The sequence below is a fragment of the Physeter macrocephalus genome, chromosome 5 (assembly GCF_002837175.3).
Source record: "Physeter macrocephalus isolate SW-GA chromosome 5, ASM283717v5, whole genome shotgun sequence".
NCBI lineage: Eukaryota > Metazoa > Chordata > Mammalia > Artiodactyla > Physeteridae > Physeter > Physeter macrocephalus.
Window position 1 is genome coordinate 66724162 of NC_041218.1, and position 24361 is coordinate 66748522.

The 24361-nt window shown below is 36.4% G+C and overlaps 1 protein-coding gene across 1 annotated transcript in view; it reads right to left on the reverse strand.

The window, feature by feature from the left end:
* THSD7A (thrombospondin type 1 domain containing 7A) overlaps window positions 1-24361 on the reverse strand; it is a 469228-nt gene that overhangs the window by 255000 nt on the left and 189867 nt on the right. The window contains exon 2 of the mRNA XM_024127055.3: window positions 17542-18373. Within this exon, the coding sequence (XP_023982823.1) occupies window positions 17542-18373 (832 nt within the window). The remainder of the gene's footprint in view (window positions 1-17541; window positions 18374-24361) is intronic.

Below are 24361 nucleotides of genomic sequence, written 5' to 3' on the forward strand. Positions count from 1 at the left end.
ATCATGCATTTGTATACTAATGGAATAATAAATGCAATGCATATAAGGAGATTACAGGTATAAGACATGTCTGAAATTCTAACTTTTAAAAGTGATGTTGCCAACGTGGTCATTTCCAATAGAGACGATCCATGCACAATAATGGATGCAGTTTCAGGGGTTGCATTTACTAGGTGTTAATGATTACACCCCCTCATCCTTTGGTAGCTGTCAAGCACTGACCACCTCCTCTAAGTCCTCTCACAGTAGAGGGATAGGGAAGAAGAATCAAGAGACAGTCTCAAGTAGTTCACATTCTACTTGACAAAATACTGCATATGAATGATATAAAACATGTTCTTATTATCAAAAGCAAATTAATCTAGCACAACTGAGGCACTTCATTTAGGCTCAAGAAGATAGAACTAGACCTTTTTCATCATTACTGTTCATTCAACCTGTACTTTTCCATCACCCATTCTCAGCAAATGTCCCTGGCAAGCAATAAACGCTCGCTATGGATTATACAGCTCTGACCATACCAACAAAATAGGACCTACTCCCAACCCCTGCCCCTACTTCCAACCTATTCTCAGCTTCACTTGTTCCTCTGGCTCCCCTGGGCTCTAGACTGTCAGCTTCATAATGAAAGTATGAGAGAGAATGAAGCTATGCAAAAGTATGTCACCAGTGTACTCTTACCAAGAAACTCCACAAATCACATTAGGGAATATTTTCTTTTCAAATTGATTTATTTCACAACACTCTGCATTGGTTGTTCTAATGCAAACAGTTCCAGAAATCAAATTTGCAAGTCTAAAATTAAGATGCCACAGCAGAGCATATCCATCATTCATGATGATTTCACAGTGTTTCCTAGTCTGATTTATAGTTGTCAAAATTAACATTACATGACATGATCCATTATGTGTTTCACTTAACAGTGCATCATCCAAATCATGACAAATTCAATTAAAACTAGCTTCGATTCACTTCAACCCTTCCATTGATTTCTTTTAGCTCTTTATTACCCCTTCCTTTCTTTCTGCCAAGATATAAACTTTATATGATTCTAATTATGACATCCCTTTAGTAACAACTTCTTCACAATTTCCAACACAATCCTCATTTTCATATATTAATTATTTAATTGCAGATTTGTTTTATCTCACTTTTCTTTCCTTGATTTACCTGTATTGTGTAGAAAACCCCACATTGTTCTGAACTAAGTCACAGAATTCTGTCTCTATGGAGGGGTTGCTATAGACATTAACCCCTGACATTTAACGATACAAATATATAAATGAAGTCTCTTTACATCTAGCTTTATGTTGAATGTACTGTCTTATAAGCTAGCAAACAATTAAGCATGAAATAGTTAAGAAATGTAAAGTCAATAAATGATTTTTCAGTGGAAATCTGTGATGCAGTAATTCTTCAGGGAAATCTCTGATTTATTTGAATATCAAAATAGTCAGTGCCATTAGCTATCACAGATTTATGTAACATTTGTTGAATATCACAAGTCATATAAAAATTATCTTTAAATATCCTTTATAGTATAACTATCCATACTAGTATAACTTTTACAAAAAATAGTTTTATTTTATGCTTAGTAGTATGTAGCTAAAGATAATATCTTACTAATGATATTCTGGATCCTTCTAGAATTTAAAATAATTCTTCTGTATTGTGTGAGTGGAACCCAAGATTCTGTGAGCTTAGCAGAAAAATATATTCATAGTAAAATGTGTATATTTACAAATTAAATATTACCATATTAATATTGGTCTTATCCTATCATATTAAAGATACAAAGATGTAAAAAAGGTGTTTATTTTACTTTGCAAAATCATTAGACATCGATTTCCTTCCTCTTATGTAATGCAACTCTGCCCTTTTGAAAGGGATTTCATGAACCTAAGAAGGAAAGGGCTGTGTTCTTTTCTTGTTTTCAATGATCTTTACCATCTAATCATTTTAAAGCCATACTTTACTATTAATAAAAATTCACATTTTGCTCAGCCACATCAATTTACACAGCAATTTTACACGCATAGTTTTTTTTTTTATATCCTCACAAAAATCCTAACATATATAATGCAGGAATGTTATCCCCATTTTGGAATTAAAAAATAAACGGTAGGATTCTGACTTAAATCCAGACAGTCTAAGTTTGACGCTGGTGTTCCGTCAATTACATCAGTTGCATAAAATGATTTCTTTTTTCTCCATGAAACTATTCCTTGAGTGTCTAATACGAGTTAAGTTTCTAAGCACCTAGCAGATGGGGACACTACATCCTCTTCTCAAACTAACCAAGAGAAAGGCGCTACCTTTAAAAGGGCCACCAAAGACTCATCTATCTTAACTTCTCTCTCTTATTAGTGTGTCTGAACACCTAACATTGTTCCCTTCATTATTCCTTTCTAATAACAAAGTGAAGAGCCATGTATTATTATGAATATATTATATGAGTTTGTTACGTTAAATAACCAGTAACCATAGAGGAACAATATAAAAGCCAGATGGAATTTAGACTGAGTAGTGCAAGTCTCCAAAATGCCATTGCATGGGTACTGCTTAGAAAGGCTTTAGATAATACATCTACTTAAATATAGAAGAGAATAAAGGCACAAATAAAAAATAGAGTCAAAGGGACTTCCACAGAGGGAGACACTTCGGCTCAAAGAAAAACTAATTCATAATTTTACACCTGTTCAAACTTCACAGTTCCTTGCACCTCCCTAAAATACTGACAGATTCTTGGAATGTCTAAGTTAGAAGGTAGAAATACTCAAGGTCAGTGCTATAAAAACTTATTTTTCAAATAAAAGATTAAACATACAACAGGGACTTAGTAAATACTTGCTGAATAAATATATAGATGCAGATGATGAACAGCCTTTGGAAGAGAGGACATGTGAGTCCTCAGACCATCAGCCCACTTACTGCTCTTCTCACCCAGGGTGAGCCTAAGTCAGGCTAAGAGCCTATGGAGAAAAACTGAAGGAGGCACTGGCAGGCCCCTGGGAGTGAGTGAATCCTTAAGCTTTGTGCCTTGGGAGCCTCTCTTGCCTCCTGCTAGTTGGGCCCTATTCCCATCCCCCCACTAATCTACTATGCCTTGATTAGGAGTCCTTCTTCCTTACTCATAATCTAGAAGAAAAAAGCTAAGCCACACCCCTTCACAGACTTGGGCAGACTTGGTGGTGGGGAGTGAGTAGAATGAAGCGATTATTAAACAGAAACCTCTTTCACATCCCTTTCTTTTCTTTTTTGAAAGGGAAAAGCCTGGGGAGTGTAGAGTTTGGCTAGCACACATAGTTATAAGGCTCAAAAGTGATATACGTGGACATGTTTAACAAAAGTAGAAGAAAACCTTAGTCTTCATCATGAAAATTTCTCCACAGGGACAGTCAGGGATCAGCTTCAGTGCTTTGGCATCATCCCACAGCATCCTTGGTTATGATCTATTATGTAAGTGGGACCCCGAATAAAATGGCCAGTTTAAAGTCTATATATTATTTGAGGAGCATGAAATAGCTGACCACCAAAATAGGAAAGGCAACTTCTTTTCTTTCTGTTTCTACTACTTGCCAGTGTTCCATTTTAGCTAACCTAACTATCCTAGCGTTTTGTCATTTGCTGGTCACAGTTGCGGAAATTAGAGGCTCATAGCAAGCAGAGATCAAAGATACAAACTTTTCCATGGAAATTGCCAAGATTGAATTTCCTCCTAAACTGATTCTGTATTGACTGTTTGACCTCAATATTCCCAGCACTGATACCTTGATCCAGGTATTCCTCACCCCATTCTTTTTTTTATTTATTTTATTAATTTTTTTTTTGTGGTACGCGGGCCTCTCACCATTGTGGTCTTTCCCGTTGCGGAGCACAGGCTCCGGACGCGCAGGCTCAGCGGCCATGGCTCACGGGCCCAGCCGCTCCGCGGCATGTGGGATCTTCCCGGACCGGGGCACGAACCTGTGTCCCCTGCATTGGCAAGCGGACTCGCAACCACTGTGCCACCAGGGAAGCCCCCCTCACCCCATTCTTGGATTATAAACATGACCTAAGCCCTGGCTGCCCATACTCTAAAATCTGGGCCCTCCAATTCATTCTGCAGGCCATTTCCTGTTTGTGAACATAATTCTGTCCCTGCTTACTGGAGAAACCTTCAGATTTCTATGCCTTACTATCTTCGCTGTCCTCTACAAATAACCCGCTCATTCTTAATTCTGAGATTTTTTTAAAAAATTATGTTTGACTTGGAATGCTCACTTTTCCCATCACACCACACGTGGGCAAATACAATCCATTTTGGGGAACTTGGTCAAATTCTGTTGCCTTATCAAATTATTCTAGTCAATACAGATGCAGCTTTCTCTTGAAAACTTTAGGCATTTTATCTTAGATTTATCTTTCCATCAAGTATTTTTACCAACTATGAACTATATATTATACAACTCATAAAGGACAAAAACTTTCTGGGTTTTCATGGAGTTAGAGTAATTTAAAGTAATTTTACTTATTTTTTTCACTTTTTTTTCTCCTTGTTTCTCATGCATAGAATTAAAGATATCAAGTGCAGGAACAATGCTTTCCACAGAGCTGAAACTATACAATGTCTACCATAATTTAATTCACCTATTTCTTTTTAAATTTTACTATACAGGATCCCTGATAGACATGAACCTGCCAGAGAACTGCATTTTTGATAAACTTTGTGAAACCCTATATAAAATCCAAAGTGTATCAGTCAAAATTGATTTTTTTAATCAAAAACATGCTTTGTTTGTTCCAGCTCTTTACACTGTACATGACTGTACCAACATTCCAAGATCTTCAAAGTACAATGGCTTCTTGTATTAAGCACAGCACAGTTATTTTGTTCATTTACAATTCAACTGCTATCCTGGTAAATACTACCCAAACAAATTTTCCATGATCACATTCTTTTAAAATGTAGTATCAATAACCACATATCTACACTAAATAGAGAAAAAAATATCTGTCAAAAAAACTTTGGGGAAAAAAACTGGATAATCGACCTATAATAAAATGATACAAAATTAGAACAATAAAGAACATAGCAAGGTGAAAGTGTGAGAAGAGGCCTAAAATAATGCCCAATATATAAGTAACAATTTTAAGGAAGAAATAAGACAAAACACATGAAGTTACTAACACAATGTATTAGTAGATTCTAAGAGTGAGCATATTCTTAATTAGGTTATACAAATAATGCATTAATGATTTATTAAAATCCTTATCCCACGTAGATTTTTTTTTTCCTTTTGAAAATATTTCCTCCCATTGAAATTCTTCTTGTTATGTTCCAGTCAGACAGAGATTCAGTACTACCCATATAAAGCTGGTAGAATTCCAGCAAATAAAAGAGAACAATGGATGAGATCAAAATTGCTGCCAAGGAGATGCAAGGTCACTGCCCAGTCAGTGGCCAGGCTGCTTAAGGAAGTGTCCGCTCAAGGAAGTTTCTCAAGGAAACATGCTCTCACACCAGCTCAAGGAAAAAAGCTAAACTTAGAACAGTCAAATGGGAGATATTAATAAAGCTCTGAGGAAAAAATGAGGCAGTTGGAATGGACTTTAAAGTTTATGTGAAGGAACATTAGGCTTTGATATCTACACTGTGGCTTAAGGTTAGCTCCGGCCCTAAATGCTTTCCTGTAAGTTAAACATATATTAAAAGCTAAGGGCTTCCCTGGTGGCACAGTGGTTGAGAGTCCGCCTGCCAATGCAGGGGACACGGGTTCGTGCCCCCAGTCCGGGAAGATCCCACATGCCGCGGAGCGGCTGGGCCCGTGAGCCATGGCCACTGAGCCTGCGCGTCCGGAGCCTGTGCTCCGCAACGGGAAAGGCCACAACAGTGAGAGGCCCGCTACCGCAAAAACAAACAAACAAACAAACAAATAAAAGCTACCTAAGAACTTCCTTTTAATTGTCCCATGATAGGATCATCATTTAAACCAAAAATACTCCTGGGAGGCAACAGAGACAGATGTAGAAGAGGTGAAGATATCCTAGGCATGATGAGACAGTGGTACCTTAGGATGGGGGAAGTGACTCTGAGGGTCACACTGATATTTCTGAATTTGATATAAGTTTATAGGTGGATATTGACAATATTAACCTTTTAGTTTGCTGTCATCAACACCAATTAATTGATAGTTATGACTAAGTAGCTTAGTGGCTTCAAGATGTAAAAACAGAAATAATATACTCACAGTATAACTAAAAATGCTAATAAATGGACTAAAGATTAAGCTAAATAAGCTAATGCTCGGAAACTATTGGAATACGTTTACAATATTAGGAATGGTACATTTTCTATGTTCTACAGAATATATATTTTATCTAATTATGCAACAGCAATTGTTTGGTGTTAACCAGGCACAATAATATTGAAATATATTCTAAGTGATGTCACCTGAATGGTCTAATATCTATATTCTACATTCTATATATTCTATATTCTCTTAGTTGAATATGACTTATCTCTCGAGTTATTTACATATTTTGGTTACTTTCTTCAGAATCTACAGAAATTTCCATTTTCCCATTGGCCTTACTTGACTCCATATTATTCACTAAAAGGCTCAAGTTCCAAGACCAAACACTCTCTTAAATTTTAAGCCTTTGACAAACATTTATTGGAGACTAGGCACTGTCTTAGTTGAATGGGGGTAAATAAAGACTACGTTACTAAGTAAACCAGCAATGACACAGTAGTAGTTCTCTGGCTCTAATATTGTACTCTAGTATATGTCAAGGTTAGCAGAAAACAAATTACAAACTCACATGGGTTAATTCAGAAGAGTTTAATAAAAGGATTAACAACAGCAACAGCAAGGGCAGTGTTATATCGCCAAGGGATGGTGAAGAACTCTGGGGCTGGCAACTATGGGAAATTTATCACCCCAAGGTGACAAAGGGACCAAGAAAAGGATTTTAGCAGCACTGAGCTAGATGCAGAGCAGTAGAAGAGAGCTGCTGGAAAGGGGCTGAAGCCTTTTGTTAGAGGAACTCAGGCACTGCTGACCCCGGAAGACAGAATGAATACCCCAACACCCCTCTCTTCCCACCTTCTGATAGACTGCTGCCGCCTCCCGTGGGTACAGCCCAACCAGGAAGAAGAGAACTGGGAAGGCTCATTAACATGCTGCTCACAGATCAGCCTCCAGGCACATAAGCAGGATCTGGAAGGTCTGCGAGTGACTCTCTAAGGGCAAATATAATATATGCCCAGTTAGTTCTACATTTTGAGAAAAGTAAAGGTTTTCTGGTTAGCCATATATTATCTACAAGAGAATGTGGACATATTAACTACTTCTTTAGTCAGATGTGGCCAGAAAGCAGCTGAGGCAAGCTCCTGAGAAATGCTGGTGAGTATCTGGCAGGCAAATCGACACTGGGGATATTACAGAAAGTTTTTAATCTAAAAGCCTGCTATTTATGCATGAGAAGTAGTAATTTTATAAATGGATTCTGAATAACCTAAAACTAGTCAATATTACTTTAAGAAGTGGGCCATTTACTCCCTTCTTTTTGGTAAGGTCAAGATAAGATTTGCAGTTTCACTGATTCACAGTCATATCGTGGGAATGGGCCCTCAGGAACCATGCAGCACATCAACTGACGAAAAATCTTGCAGTTACTTTCAAGACCAGGAGAGCTGTCTTATTCTACAGGCACTGCATATACTATACATTCATTTCCATGTTTCACAATGAACTGATTTGTGGAACACGTTGAAAATTAACTTTCTGCCAAGAAAAATATATGTGACTTTTTATATATATATATGACAATTTTAGGTATGGTTTTGGTTCAAGGTTCATTGGAATCACAAAACTTGGAAGGCCTTTAGAGAATTTTTAAGATCCCTTCTTTCACTCATCACTGCCCATTGCCATACACACATATGGTTTATGGGTGAAAAAAAAACACTGAGTCCCAGAAAGTTTAAATGACTTGTTCAATGTTGTGGATCCATGAGTGCACAGGTTTCCCTATTCTTACTGAGTACTTATTTCTCATAATTATCCATTACTTAAATTCCCCTCTTGTTGACTGAGCGAAATTTTCAGACTGTTGTAAAGCCAGTAGCTTTATATTGAACTATTATATGACCATTCTAGAGAGCAAGCCTAAAAGAGAAGGATGGAGTAGTTGACAACAAGTATCCTAGAGTAAAACAGGAATCAGGCATAAAGAGAGAGACTGTGTTGAGAAGAAATACAATTTCCTATTCAACAGATTTAAGTTTGAAGTTTAGAGGGTACGTCAAAGAAGCATGAGTTTAGGAAAAAAAAATCAGAAAGTCACTTGAACATGATTCATTACTATTTGAAATGCTAAGGTTGAATTTATATAGAGACTAAAAAAAGAAAAAGAAAATTGATAAAATGAGAGAAAAGTACTCCAATTTGTCAGTATTTCTAGGACTTACTAGATTATTTTCCTCTTCATGTATTACCCAGTTTTTTAAAAAGATTATTTATTTTAGAGCAGTTTTAGTTTTACAACAAAATTGAGAGGAAGGCACAGAGATTTTCCATATACTCCCTACCCTCACACTTGCACAGCCTCCCCCATTACCATCATTACTCACTAGAAAGGTACATTTTTTACCAAGGATGAACCTACTTTGACACATCATAATCACTCAAAGTCCATAGTTTACATTACGGTTCACTCTTGGGGTTGTGCATTCTGAGTTTGAATGAAAGTACAATGGCATATATCCATCATTATGATATCATACACAGTAATTTCACTGCCCTAAAAACCTTCCCTATTCATCTCTTCCTCCTACCTAATCCCTGGCAACACTGATCTTTTTATTGTCTCCATAGTGTTGCCTTTTCCAGAATATCACATATGTAGTTGGAATCACACAGTATGTAGCCTTTTCAGATTGGCTTCTTTCACTTTGTAATATGCGTTTAAGCTTCCTCCATGTGTTTTCATGGCTTGATAGCTTATCTCTTTTTAGCACTGAATAATATTTCATTGTCTGAATGTAAACACAGTTTCTTTATCCATTCATCTACTGAAGGACATCTTGGTTGCTGGAGGCTGAGTTAATTTTTGTGAAGGGTGTAAGATCTATGTCTAGATTTTTTTTTTCTTTTTATTGCATGCGGATATTCAGTTGTTCCAGCACCATTTGCTGAAGAGACTATCATTGCTCCATTGTATCGCTTTTGCTTCTTTGTCAAAGATGAGTAGACTATATTTATGGACCCAGCTATGTTTTATCCTTACGTATTTGTGCCTAAAACGTCTGATTTATGGAGTTATTTGGAAGCTGGATAAAGCTACTTTTTTTTTGTCTTAGCCAACAGAAATCTGTTTTAAATTCTAATTCTTATTCCCTCAGGAATTTACAGGGCTGAATTTTCCACACTTCTTAGCAATGCTTCCATTAGATTTATAATTACAACTAACTCCCTTTGTCAGACAATACAATAAAACGATGCGTGTTCAAAAGGAAGGTATTTTCAAAAGTAGGCTCTACTTCCACTAAATACTTCTTGTATTACATATAGCAGATTTCATAGTTCTTCCTGAAACATGTGCCTTTGAAATGCATAGTCAGGTCTTTATTTCAGGAATTGGTGAGCTGGGACAGCTAAAAGTTTTCCAGGTGTGAGGGTGGCTTACAGCAAAGCCTTAGATCTTACAAACCTTAAAGCTATGCTTGCTGCAATCTAGAAATGTCTGCCTCCTATATCCTCTTCTTCTCCACTTCACTTTTGACAACTCGACTCAGCCAAGAGATGAGGGGAGTTATGTTCTGTTCCTCCATCTATACTTCCCCTGTGGTTCTAGGGTGAGGAACTGGATCCTAAGGTACTTTTCCCATGGCCTCTGTGGATGGTCCATGCCCACCTCCCAAGACTGAGATATTCCAAGGAAAAGATTCTTGAATGGATCTTCCTGGATTGGGTCCTAATTACTTAGGACCCAATCTAATCTAAGTACCTAATCTCCCCACCTCAAGTCCTAGATTCCTCTGTCCTTTAGACCTGGATTTTTCATGTGGATACTTTCTTTCTTTCTTTCTTTTTTTTTTTTTTTACTGTAAATAGAAGTGATTATTTCCTTTATTGGTGTTTCTGGCTAATTTCAAGGCAGTGAATTAAAATAAAACTACCTTTACTCCCTTATGCTTAATTAGAAGTCACATACTGCAATGGACTGAATGTGTGCCCCCAAAATTCGTATGTTGAAAACCTTAACCCTCGGTGTGATGCTATTAGGAGATGGGACCTTTCAGAGGTAATCATGAGGGTAGAGCTCTCATGAATGGGATTAGTGCACTTATAAAGGAACCCTAGAAAGAGCTCTCTTCCCCTCTTTCTGCCATGAGAAGATACAGTGAGAAGTGAGCAGTGTGCAACCTGGAAGAGGGCCCTTACCAGACACCAGATTTGCTGATGCCTTGATTTTGGACTTCTCAGTCTCCAGAACTGTGAGAAAAAATTTTTTTCTGTTGTTTATAAGCCACCTAGTCCATGATACTCTGTTATAGCAGCCTGCATTGATTGAAATACGTATCTCATTTGGTAATAACTACATGGCATTCCACACATGGAAGCACCTTGATTTAAGTAGTCCTTTGTTGGTTGGATTTAGATTGTTTTTCTGTAAAAAAAAAAATCATGCTACAATGAGAGATGTACACCTATTTACACAGATATATTTTAGAAAAAATTTCCAGGAATAAAATCACTGCCAAAGGAACGTGTATTTTTAATTTTGACACGTATTATAAAATTATTTTTCAGATATTTGTACCTATTTTTGCCCCCACCAAAACTGTATAAGAGCAACTCTTTTCCCAATTTCTTTAATATTAAATACCATTGTTGATAAAATAGCAAGCAAGTCTCAGACTTCTATCCATACAAGGTCTGTTTGCAGGATTGGCCTTTGGCTGGCATCTGGGAACTTACCTGGTAAACAGTTCCCTACACTGATATAAAATTTTCTCTAAACGATAAAACTGCTCTAAATGATAAAGTGGCTCTCTGTGCCTAATTTGTTTGTCTAAACAATGTGATTTATGGTGAATACTTGCTTTCCCTCTGGGAGTTTGGGATTTTTGTACATGCCAGGTTGAGAGTGCCTATGTGATGAACTGCCAATAAAAGCTTGGGGGCACTGAGTCTCTAGTGAGCTTTCCCAAGTAGACAACGCCTTGCCCGTGTTGGTGCAGCTCTTTGCTGGAGGTGTTAAGTGTAGGCTGCGAAACTCCTCAGGGAGAGGACCCTGGCAGCTTGCTTCTGGTTTCCTCTCATCTTTTCTCCATGCACATTTTCCTTGGCTGATTTTGCTTTGCATCCTTTCACTGTAATAAATCTTACCTATGAATACAACTCTATGCTGATTCCTCTGAGTCCTTTTAGTGAATCACCAAACCTGGAGGCTGTAATCCCTGATACACTATCAAACATTTTTATTTGCTAATTTGACAGGTGAAAATGAGATTTTAAATGTTTTATATTTCTTAATTATGATTGAAGATTAGCATATTTTCTCTGACCTGATCCTGTCCTTTGCTGACTTTAATAGACTTTATTTTTTAGAGCAGTTTTAAGTTCACAGCAAAATTGAGCTGAAAATATAAACAGTTCCCATATACCCTCTGCTTCGACACATGCATAGCCTCACCCATTACCATCATCCCCCAGAGTGGTACATTTGTTACAACTGATGAACCAACACTGACAGATCATTATCACCCAAAGCCCATAGTTTATATTATGACTCACGCTTGGTGTTGTACATTCTATGGGTTTGGACATATATCAACCGTCATAGTATTACATGGAGTAGTTTCACTGCCCTAAAAATCCTCTGTGCCCTGCCTATTCATCCCTCCGTTCCATCTAACCCCTGGCAACACAGATCTACTTATTGTCTCCATAGTTTTGCCATTTCCACAATGCCATATATTATAGTTGGAATCATGCAGTATGCAGTCTTTTCAGATTGGCTTCTTTCACTTAGTAATATGCATTTAAGTTTCCTCCATGTGTTTTCATGGCTTGATAGCTCATTTCTTTTCAAGCAATGAATAATATTCTATCGTCTGAATGTAACACGGCTTCTTTATCCATTCACCTACTGAAGGACATCTTGGTTGCCTCTGAGTTTTGGCAATTATGAATAAAGCTGTTATAAACATTCATGTGTAGATTTTTGTGTGGACATAAGTTTTCAGCTCCTTTGGGTAAATTCGTAGTGAAGCATGATTGCTGGATCATATGGTAAGAGTATGTTTAGTTTTGTAAGAAACTGCCAAACTGTCTTCCAAAGTGGCGGTACCATTCTGCATTCCCACCAGCAATGTAGGAGAGTTCCTGTTGCTCTACATCTTCACCAGCTTTTGATGTTGTCGTTATTTTGGATTTTGGCCACTCTAAGAGGTGTGTAGTGGTATCATATTGTTGTTTTAATTTGCATCTACTTGATGACATATGATGTGGAGCATCTTTTCATATGCTTAATATGCCTTCTGTATATCTTCTTTGGTGAGGTATTTGTTAAGGTTTCTAGTTCATTTTTTAATCCAGTAGTTTGTTTTCTTACCGTTGAGTTTTAAGAGTTCTTTGTATGTTTTGGATAATGGCTCTTTATCAAATGTGTCTTGCAAATGTTTTTCCCAGTGTGGCTTGTCTTTTCATTCTCTTAAACTTATGCTGATTTTTATATTAGATTTTGGACTTTTTCCCTAATGATTTTTAGGAGTTCTTTATGCATTAAGAAAACTAGCTCTTTGTCAATTTTACATATCACAAATAATTTTTCTTCATTTGCTACGTGGATTTTAACTGGCTAACATTTTTCCTGAGCAAAATTTTCTTTATTCAAATAAATATAATCATATAGATGAATCTTTTCCTATATGTTTTCTGCATTCTGTGGCCTAATAGGTCACATAAGGATACCTTCCTTGTTTTGAGACTAACTTTCTAGCCTTTCTTCTAGTATTTAAAAAGAAAACATTTTTAAGTAATAAATGAACCTGGACTTTGTTTGGGCACACAATTGAAAAAGGGATACAATTCTTTTTTCCCCTTCCTTCTTCTTCTTCTTCTTTACGTGGCAAAGCAACTCCCCTCCAAACAAAAACAAATTGATTAAATTATATCTTTTCTCCCAACTTGGAAATGCTCCTTCACCATTGGCACCATACTGCAGGGTTTTGAGAAGCTTTTTTCTAGACCCTTTTCTGATCTGATTATTCATGTACTAACATAAAATTACTATTATTCAAAGAATAAAATGCATTTAATTATCTTGTGACACCAGTCTTTTCTCTCTACTTTTATTTTTCAGAATTTTCCTGGCTTTTACTTATTTTTCTCTTGTTAATTTTATAGTAACAATGTAGGGACAATTGATATATTTATTAGATGTTCTAGATAGGCACACATTTACTTTTGTACTTTCAAAGTCTGGTATTATGTGCAGAAATTTTATAATTAGGTTTGTTAACATAATTTTTACTATTGTAAATGGGATATTTTAATTTTTTGTGTCCATCGTGTTTAGCTAATTGTTGTTTGCATCTAGGGAATATATTGATTTTGAGATATTATCTTTGTGTCCATCCACCCTACTGAGGGATTTTATATATTTTATAATCCTACTGAGGGATTTATATTTTCAATTGAATATCTTGAGTTTTCTACAACATCTGGAAAAATCTTAATATTCCCACTTGTTTTCCAATTTTCATTTCTTTCTCTTTTCAACTACATTGATTAATACTTACAGATCAATGTTAACAGTGAAGATAATGTGCAGTCCTGTCTCATTTTTGACTATAAAGGAAGAGCTTCTAGTGTTTCAGAACTGGGTACTAACCTGGTCTTTGGTTTGGTGTCTCTTTGTCTCTCTTTATAAAATTGTTCTATATCAGGTCTTCCATGAGGACATTATTTCAGCCTCCTCTACCGGAATATTGGCACTGTGCAATTTCAATCTGTGGATTAAAGTCTTCCAACTTCAGGAAAGTCTTCTATTATATTTTGGGGGTTTTGTTTTATCTTGTTTTTTCTTTTTTCTGTTCTTTTTCTGGTCCTATCTTTAGGAATCCCAGAATTTTATATAGTGATCTCCTTTCCAGACCCATCGTCTTTTTAAAAAATTGGAGGTGATGTTCTTAAACTGTTCTCCATCTCACTGACTCCTCTTACCACTGAGTATTTTTCAATTACTGTTGCATGTAATGTGAATTTATTTACTTGTTTTATAATTGTCTTCCTTGTCTTTTCTGAGCTCTGTCAAATCACTTTTAAAATTCTATTTTCTTGACTCTTCTTTGAATACTAAAATTACTTCTGGTTTTGATTCAGAAGACCATATTCTCTTTAATACGTTTGGTTTCTTGAAGAGCTGTCTGTCGAAACTTTCAAAACAACTCTTCACCTGGGGTAAGACTCTATTCAAGCCTGGATGAAAATCACTGGTTCACAGGGAAGCCCCCTGTGTCATAGTGTGTGTAACGATTTATAATTCTCTTCCACTGGTCACCAAAACTTTAATCCCCCAGTCCATCAAACTAATAGTCTTTTCTTGGCAATAATGGCATAGTGAGTTTCCCTCAGTCCTATTATGCCATTCTGTTTTCAAACAGAACACAAGAATGCTTCAGCAGCCCTTTCACTAACACAGACGATGCCATCATAAAACATGCCATTAACCTGGCCCCTGAGAAGTTTCAGGCTACTCTTAGAGATTCTGAGTGCTCACGAAAGCTATAAAGACATAATACCCTTTAACTTCCCTCCCTCAATTAGATCTATTTAATTTATAGATTGAAAATTAATCTATAATCTTCTCTATCAATTGTGGTTTGGGACTGTGACTGTTTCCTATTGTCATAAAAGATGGACTTGCATTCATGTTTTTCATTCTTACTGATTTTAGTCTGTTTGAAAGCAGAAAGCATGGGAAATCTATCATCTTTAGCTTTGAAGTTCTAGCAGCAATTCTACTAAAATTATTTTTATTTGCCCTATGAACTGCTTCCCCAAGATTCTTAGGTTTATTTAGATAAATTCACTTAGTTATTGTAATAGGACTGTTTCAGCCTTACTAAATGACTTTATCCTCTTACACAATAAAATTGTTGAATTTGATATAAGACGAAACACTTTAATCATCAAGTTTTTCACCTGTGGTCCTGTTCTTTGTTGGAGTTATCCATCCAGTCTTCATTTTAAAAAGCTTCACTGGTATGGTGTAATGTTTGAGAAAAATGTAGGCAAAATACCTAATTGTTATATCTTCTTTACTAAGACTTTCTTAATCATATATATTTATTCATATTATTCTTATATATAATTGTCAAATAAGAGAAATATTAAGCAATTTGTTTAACATAATATTTAACTTATACCCTAGTAAGTTATAACATACATGCAACTACCATTTTATTGGAATAGATACAGTATTTCCAATGGAATATAAGCACCCGGCAGAGGATCTACAGATTTTTATATCTATTTGCTTACAAATAACTGGATGGAAATATCAGGCTCTATGCAGTGGTAGCTACTACCCTAATTATACTTTTAATTGAGTAGTCAACATGAAATTAAATGTCTACAGCATATTAACCTAGCGACAGCAGGAGACAACTCAAGTTGCCTTGGAGGCTTATTCAATTACACGGTGGGAGCCAAGTAACTAATATAACTGTAATACTTCAGGAAAAGAGATCAGAAAATCACCAGGAAAAGGACAGTCAGAAAAGAATTAAACAGGGATTGAAATTAAAATGTCCATGACACAGAATCAGAGGTGAACACACACACACACACACACACACACACACACACACACACACACACACACACACTCTCTCTCTCTCTCTCTCTCTCTCTCTCTCTCTCTCTCTCTCTCTCTCTCTCTCTCTCTCTCTCTCTCTCTCTCTCTCTCTCTCTCTCTCTCTCTCTCTCTCTCTCTCTCTCTCTCCCTCTCTCTCCCTCCCTCCCTCCCTCTCTCCCTCTCTCCCTCTCAAGGAGTTACAGGGAACCTGGGGAATGAAGGCAGGAGAAGCAGCCTTTAGCAAGACCAGGAAAAGAGTTGGACTGATGACCTCAGAACAGAGAGAGAGCAAATTACTGTATGGCTGAAAGAAAATCCAATTGTGTATGTACAAAGAGGGAGTAGCAAATATCCTAAAAATAGTGACCAGAACAATGGTATGATGAGAGAAATTGTCTTGGGCAGATACATCAATTGTTTGTTTACTCACTTATTTAAACTATATCCTGCTCCAAAAAGGCTTTCAGTCAGCTTTCAAAATCCATAGATAGCAAAATCATTAGACAAGAATGAATGAAAGAAAATAATGAGGGTGAGAAGAGCATGAAGCCTGTGGCAGGTATTAGTAAACAACATGCATGCCACACAGTCCTACTTATGTTCCCAAGGTAAACAGGAAAACGTGATCTATTACAAGATTTCCAGGGGCCATAGGAAAACGATCCAGATGCTCAGCAGAAGCACATGGGTTGAGACTTCAGTGAAATTTATCTTATGTGTTTTTAATCAAGAGAACAGACTGCAATGGAGTAGATGACACTTGCAATGTCATTTCTACAATAAATATGATATAAAAGTCTGAGTGATGTTGCCATAATTTCTCTCAGTTCAGTCCAAATCATAGCTGCATAAATATTTCAGAAGAAGCAATTATGCAAGTGATCCAAATAAGCCCCTCCCAGATGGTCTGGCTTATCCAAAAGCAAAATTTAGAATATCCAGAAAACATATTACCCTTTAGATAATCCTCAATGAATATTTTCACAAGAAATAAATCATGCATGAGAAGTCTTTCATAATATAGTCATTATTTACCCAGAGATAATTTGACAAATAATTTCTGTCTAGACAATGCAGTCATTTAATTACGTGTTTTCTAAAGTAAGCTACTCATGATTAAATAACCTCTACTTACCTTATTTTCTGCTGGTTTCCATCTTCTTCTCTGGGGAGAGTTATTCCATTTTATAAAATGTAAAAGGAACTATTCTTAGGTATAGCTCCCTGGGTGGTTGTTTAGATTTTGTTTATAGGGTAATTCTGAACATGCTATAAACTTGGGGAGATTATAAGTGTGCCTTATTCTTACTAAAGTAAGTATCTGAATTGAAAATTCCCAAACTCCAGCCCACTATGTTTTTTCCGCCCCCCCATTATAGGTGAAAACAGCATTGCTGACCTAAAGAAGCAATATCATCTCATGGAGAATCTCTCATGCTTTAGATTTTGACAGGAAAATTTAAATTACCTCTAGTGGTATAGTGCCTAAACATGTACAAAACAGAGGTAACTTCAGGAAAACCACAAAAGTTTAAATGTCTTCAAGTGGAAAATGTCCCACTTGGGGGTAGCTCATCCTAGGTGTACACATATGAATTCCAAGACTTCGTACAGCAGGTCTTAAGTACTCTCTAGCCCATGGTCTTGACAGAGAGACACACTTATTTAATGGTAATAAAATGTTACCTCAAATCAGCAGCTTTCCCCGTCTTGTTAGTACACATAACTTCTCTGGTCTGGTATCCAATCTGGATGTCCCAATATTTGTTCTCTTGTCGGTTCTGTCTGTTTCTATTTCTCTTTTTCTTGATCAGTTCACGGGCCTCCGGATCCTTCACTCCTTTCCCTCGGTCCTTGCCCCGTTCTTTATTCTTCCCACGTCTCCTCGCTTGTCTTACTTGCCTCGAGTGGGGTATCGAGCACGTGCTCCAGGGCCCCACCTGCAAGCTGTACATGCTCTCTTCAGCTTCACAGGCACCGGACTGGCACACCTGAAACTCAGTCAGATTTGGACAGCTTGAGCCTCCAAACTGTGGGGGCGCCACCACGTGACGCGTCCGGTGCTGGAGCCCACTACCACAAGTCTTGGAGCATTCCGACCAGGCAGAAAACTCAGACACAATGCAATCTTGCTGGCAGGGGATGAGGCAGGCCTGTTCCAGAAGAGGCTTGGGCTCAAAGTACTCACAAATGATATCCTCCGCAGGGATGTCTTTCTCTTTCTGGATGCACATTATCTCTCGCACCTGAATGCCTTCTTCCCCTTTAACGCACTCAAGGGGTTTCTCCAGGCTTTTTGAAATCACAGGCTGACAGTGATTCCAGGGTCCCAGCCTCCAGTCGTATAACTCTTTGTGCCAGTCACAAACTTTGAAACAATTTTGCTGGTTACTGGGTCTCTCGGCCTGCTTGCAGTTTGTATGCAATGTTGTCCATCCTTCCACATGAGCACACCACACAGCCCGGGTCTGAATGCCTCCTGGACCACATTCGTCTCCCATACATCGGCCCCATGGACCTATAAACAATACAAGAGTTAACAGTGCTACTAGATGAAAACTACAAATTACTTCACGTTCCAGAAAGGCACTTCAAGATCTAGTACATTAACTTCCCTGAAGTGTTATAAAGTAGGTCTCTGTACATGACTCTTGGAAAGTAATGATCTACACTCAGTATTTCTGCAGAAGGGGAACAGTGTCACAGAGTCTATATAAGGTAACTGCTGGGACAAGTTCATTTTGAGTCCTTTGGGGATTACTGAAAACTTGCTTTTATTCGTTTTCTTAATTTTAAGTAGGTAGAGAACCCTCGGCTCATTAAGAACCCTTGCTTAATTTTAGGTAGGTAGAGAACGCTTGCTCACATTAGAAACTAGTCACAGTGAAAACCCATTACTCCTGCCTCATAACCATCAAATTCATTTCACTAACTGGCAAAGAAAACGGCTGCTTGTGAAGAACTTTGTCTCCTGCAGACTTTTCTTTTCCTGGGCAATTAACTATTTTGTAGAATATGCTCTCTTCCCTCTCATTTTCTGTTGCTGTACATACTATGACTGAAAGAATCTATTAGTTGCATACGTGGTGTGCTGACAGAAGTGTTTACTTTCTTGTAACCAAAGCTGGGAAGTGAAAAATTCTTCATTCTATCACATTCTGCCTTTAAATTTACAAAAAAAAATTTTTTTTTCTCATCTTCATAGTGAAATAGAAAGATGGGTAAGAGAATTAAAATTTAACTAAAAGATTTTTAGAATTTTCTGCATGTTAAAGGGTTACTTCGAGTTTTATCAATTTATTCATTTCCTAAATATGAACTACTTGGCATTATGGAGCAATTTTATGGAATACTTAAGTCAGTGGCTTTAAAATGAAATGTGGGCTTTTTACCTTAGAATCCTTCTTATCATAGATTGAAACCTACTTATATTTGCATATATCATTTCTTTTTTTAAGGTAGATAATAGGATTCTCAAGGCTTTAATAGACAAATAGCAATTTATATAATAGAGATTACATTATTTTGGAATTTTAAAGAAATGTAATAATCATATAATTACATGATTTTCAAAATGTGGTCCCTGGCATTTGAGGAATTACTTGATGTATAGACTAGAGCCATCTTCAATAGGCTGTGTGGGAAGGGGTCGAGCAGCATACAGGGTCCGGCTCTAGGGTCACTCAGCCCCACCCCACTCCCTTCCTCCCTCATTGCTGCTTCCCTAAGAAAAGCTCCATTATTATTATTTATTTTTATGTATGTTGAGATTATACATAGATTTCGTCTGAGAAGAGGCTTCTGTCGCTGAAAAGTAAAAACCACTAAACTACGCCAACAGATTCACTCTATGAATGAGGAAAACAAGCGACAAGGATGGGAGGTGACTTGCCAAGTTCACATCTTAAATGAATAAAAAAACCATCCTGGAATTTAGATTCTAGTTCTGACTTTTTATTATTTATCCTAGATTTCAGAGCTTGAGACTTAGATACTCATATACAGAATGATTAATCTACAAAGAATGAAATATGAAGAATGTGCTTATATTTAAACATTTAATTTTGTTTAACTAGGAAGATGTTTACAACTTGAAGATGTTAACTTCATTACAAATGGAATGATGGAGTTGTAAAGAGAAAACAGATTGACTGAAAATACTGTGCTAACTAACCACAGTTGCATGAAAATTTGGCATACCTATATCATTACTTTATGAAGTTCATATGCATATATAGAGAATTACAAGTGGCTTAAAATACATTCAGGGAAACAGCCTTCCCAGAGTGCTGATGTCAAAACTTTATGAGCTAAGAAAGTCAGTGAGTTTATTACATCTGTATACATGGAATACCTGATAATATTTTAATCTTATTTTTAATTTGTCAAAGAAAAATATATATTCATAAATCTGTTGATGCTCTCTTAGAGATTTCCTAAATATCCAGTTTGGGAATCAGAACGTGGGACCCTTCTCAAGGGAACACAGTAAAATGTATGAAATTTTAGTTAATTCCATAAATCTTTGCTATTTATTCCTTTTCCCCTTCATACTTGAACAACAGTAATCTTTATTTCTCATCCTAAATACAGCATATAAAGATACGTTTATGTTGGACCATCAAGTTAAGAGTAAGCTATATGCCATTAAGGCTAAATTTCAAAATGTAAGTGTCTTGCATTAACTCAAAGTGTAAAACCCACGTGTAATTCAGGAGAACTTCTTGATATTCTGTTTTCCAATCTTTGATATTAATTAAGAAATTAGACTGATGAATCATACTAGGACTATTAAGAAGTTAGTCTTTTATCCTCCAAGTAAAAACAAAAAATTTTTATAGAAAAGTTATAGATTTGGCACTTAAAAATATTTAATTGTACTCTTTAGGTAGGCTGTACTACTATTAATGGGTGTGTTTCAACTAACTGATGAAAATTAATATTTTATTACCGAAATCTGAGTATACAAAATGTGGACTAAGTCTGTGTGTTATTACTGAGTAAGGAAAACACACATACTAAAAAACAAACCCTCTAAAACTATGAAGCAGAACTATACAACGCTAGTTAACTATTACGTTTGAAATTTACCCTAGACAAAATAAGGATAGGTGAAGATATTACTCTTATAAACCAAATTTTATCAGAAAACGCCAGTCTTTCTCATAAGTTTCTTCAAAAATAAAAGTGAATGATGGTTACTTTGAAAATGATCCATGGCTTACTAACATCAAATTAGGGAGAGACCCCTTCTTACACATTCTTAGAACACTCCGCATGTCTCTCACATCATGTTTACCACAATTGCAATTAGTTTATTAAATAATAGTTTGCCAATATCTGTTTAGCACATTAGACTGACTCAGTGGCTCCTTAAGAACAGAACTTTGCCTATCTTCTGCAACATTTGGTTTGATCATGTCTTTTAATTTTCATGGCTGGCTTTTGAATGAATTTCCTCAATTATTTTGTTCAGAAAAGAGAGAATTTAGTTTGCAAATTTTATTATCCAAGGCATCACATCGTTGATATCAATGCCAACAGGAAGAAAGAAACTGAGTTCGAGAAAAATTCTACACTATTTCATATACATTGATAATGAATAAGCATTTCTAAAGTTGACTTAGATAACTGGAAAACGCATACATTCTATATACAAATTCAATTCAATTTCCATTCCAAAAATATTATCACAGATTCTAATAACCAGCTAGTAATAGATAACACTGTTGGGTTTATTTTATTCCAAGTATATTTACATTGAAAACCAGAAGATAGGTATCCCAAGAAAATTCTAGAGATCTATAAAAATACTAGGCTAAACGGGAAAAAATAACGCACGAAGGCACCAGTGAAAGTAGAGGTGGCAGTATAATCACAATTGAACCTAAAGAAAACTCATTCACTTTGCAGGGTATCTTATCTGCTATCATAACTTTTCATTACACCATGGGTATTGCACTTGTGTCCAATTAACAGACCCACTGAAAAATCAGATCTTCACCACTGCACACCTGATGAAGGGCTGTCTAGTTCTGTCCTCCAAGTAGCCTTAAAATAAAAACATACTGAACAGAAAGAAGACCACATCTAAAATTGCTCTTGGCCGCTAAGAATTATCAGCCCAATTAGCCACCATGTTTCAAGAAGTACAAATGTTTTAAAGCACAATTTGAAAAGTACAATATGCAAACTCTATCAAGGAAAACATGAAGTCGTCTCCCAAGCACCATATGAGAATATGATATTTAATTCATAGGTCTCTGCACAAATATTAAATTGTAGCCCCACATCTCATATTACTAAGAGTGGGAAATGGTGGTGTTGGAAAGGTTGTGTGTGTCTGCGTGAGTGTATGTGTGTGTGTATCAGGATGTTTGTATTTTTAGCAAGAATAGAAAGAATTTCCGTTGGTTTGAAACTTGCTTCCTTTACTATTCTCGTTCGTGATTATATACAGAGAACTTGGAATCTAATTGTGCAAAACAAAAGATAGGCACCTTTCTACTTAAGAGCTTGGATAATGTCCCTTTATGGATGGAAATGTATTCCTGCGAACAGATTTGTAGGATTGTGTTCATTCAGTATCATGAAAGCACTTCTAGGATGTAGGTTAATAAATACATGTAGAAAGCTTGACAGATTTTATGTAAATTGAGAAAAACATACTGGATATCTTATTCCACTAAAAAGAAGTTAAAACAAATGTTTGCATATACAAAATATTTATGTAATTGTTAGACTCACAATACAAATATTTTCACTTGGAACTGATGCAATATTATGCAAAATTGTTACAACTTTAAATGAATGCTACTTGGCTTCATTTTCAACTGACTAGTGCTTTAAATATAATTCTTAACTCAATTTTCAAAAATGTTGATAAAATAATGAATTTATTTTTATTCCCCCTAAAGAAGATTTCATAACATGCCTATTCTCTTCACATCATTCAAAACTCTCTCTTTATGTCAGTCTACAAAAGACAGTCTTTTAAATTTAAAATTAGTATGTTGCCCACCCTATTCAACACTGACTCCTTCTAATATTGTTTTTCTATATGTCAAGGGCATGAGAACAATAAAAGGTTGAGTCTATAAAAGGCCACATTATTGACAGGTGGCTAGCAACTGTTCCAAAGAGCCTTATAAAAGATAAACACTATAAAAGGAGCATGAGAAAATTATGCAAACTATTTTCTGTCCTTGTTTGCTATAAAATTCTCAGATGAGCCAGTTTCTTGTTTGACTAAATATGTTTACATCCTTCAAATGAGATGGTGCATCTTCCCTCCTGGATTTGTTTACGGAACAGCATGTCCTAGTTTACCATGATCAAGGAATGCACAAACAACGTAGTAATATATTAGATTCTGTCTCATGAATGCTGCACAGTATCCTATTTTGAAATACACAAGTCACAAATTTTTTAAAAATATCTTTATTGGAGTATAATTGTTTTACAATGTTGTGTTAGTTGCTGCTGTATAATAAAGTAAATCAGCTATAAGTATACATATATCCCCATATCCCCTCCCTCCTGTGCCTCCCTCCCACCTTCCCTATCCCACCCCTCTAGGTGGTCACAAAGCACCGAGCTGATCTCCCTGTGCTATGTAGCTGCTTCCCACTAGCTATCTATTTTACATTTGGTAGTGTATATATGTCCATGCCACTCTCTCACTTCGTCCCAGCTTACCCTTCCCCCTCCCTGTGTCCTCAAGTCCATTCTCTACGTCTGCATCTTGATTCCTGTCCTGCCCCTAGGTTCATCAGAACCATTATTTTTTTTTTAAGATTCCATATATATGGGTTAGCATACTGTATTTGTTTTTCTCTTTCTGACTTACTTCACTCTGTATAACAGACTCTAGGTCCATCCACCTCACTACAAATAACTCAATTTCGTTTCTTTTTATGGCTGAGTAATGTTCCATTGTATATATGTGCCACATCTTCTTTATCCGTTCATCTGTCGATGGACACTTAGGTTGCTCCCATGTCCTGGCTATTGTAAATAGAGCTGCAGTGAACATTGTGGTACATGTCTCTTTTTGAATTATGGTTTTCTCAGGGTATATGCCCGGTAGTAGGAATGCTGGGTCATATGGTAGTTCTATTTTTAGTTTTTTAAGGAACCTCCATACTGTTCTCTATAGTGGCTATATCAATTTACATTCCCACCAACAGTGCAAGAGGGTTCCCTTTTCTCCACACCCTCTCCAGCATTTATAGTTTGTAGATGCTTTGATGATGGCCATTCTGACCACTCTGAGGTGATACCTCATTGTGGTTTTGATTTGCATTTCTCTAATGATTAGTGATGTTGAGCATCCTTTCATGTGTTTGTTGGCAATCTGTATATCTTCTTTGAAGAAATGTCTATTTAGGACTTCTGCCCATTTTTGGATTGGGTTCTTTGTTTTTTTGATATTGAGCTGCATGAGCTGCTTGTATATTTTGGAGATTAATCCTTTGTCAGTTGCTTCATTTGCAAATATTTTCTC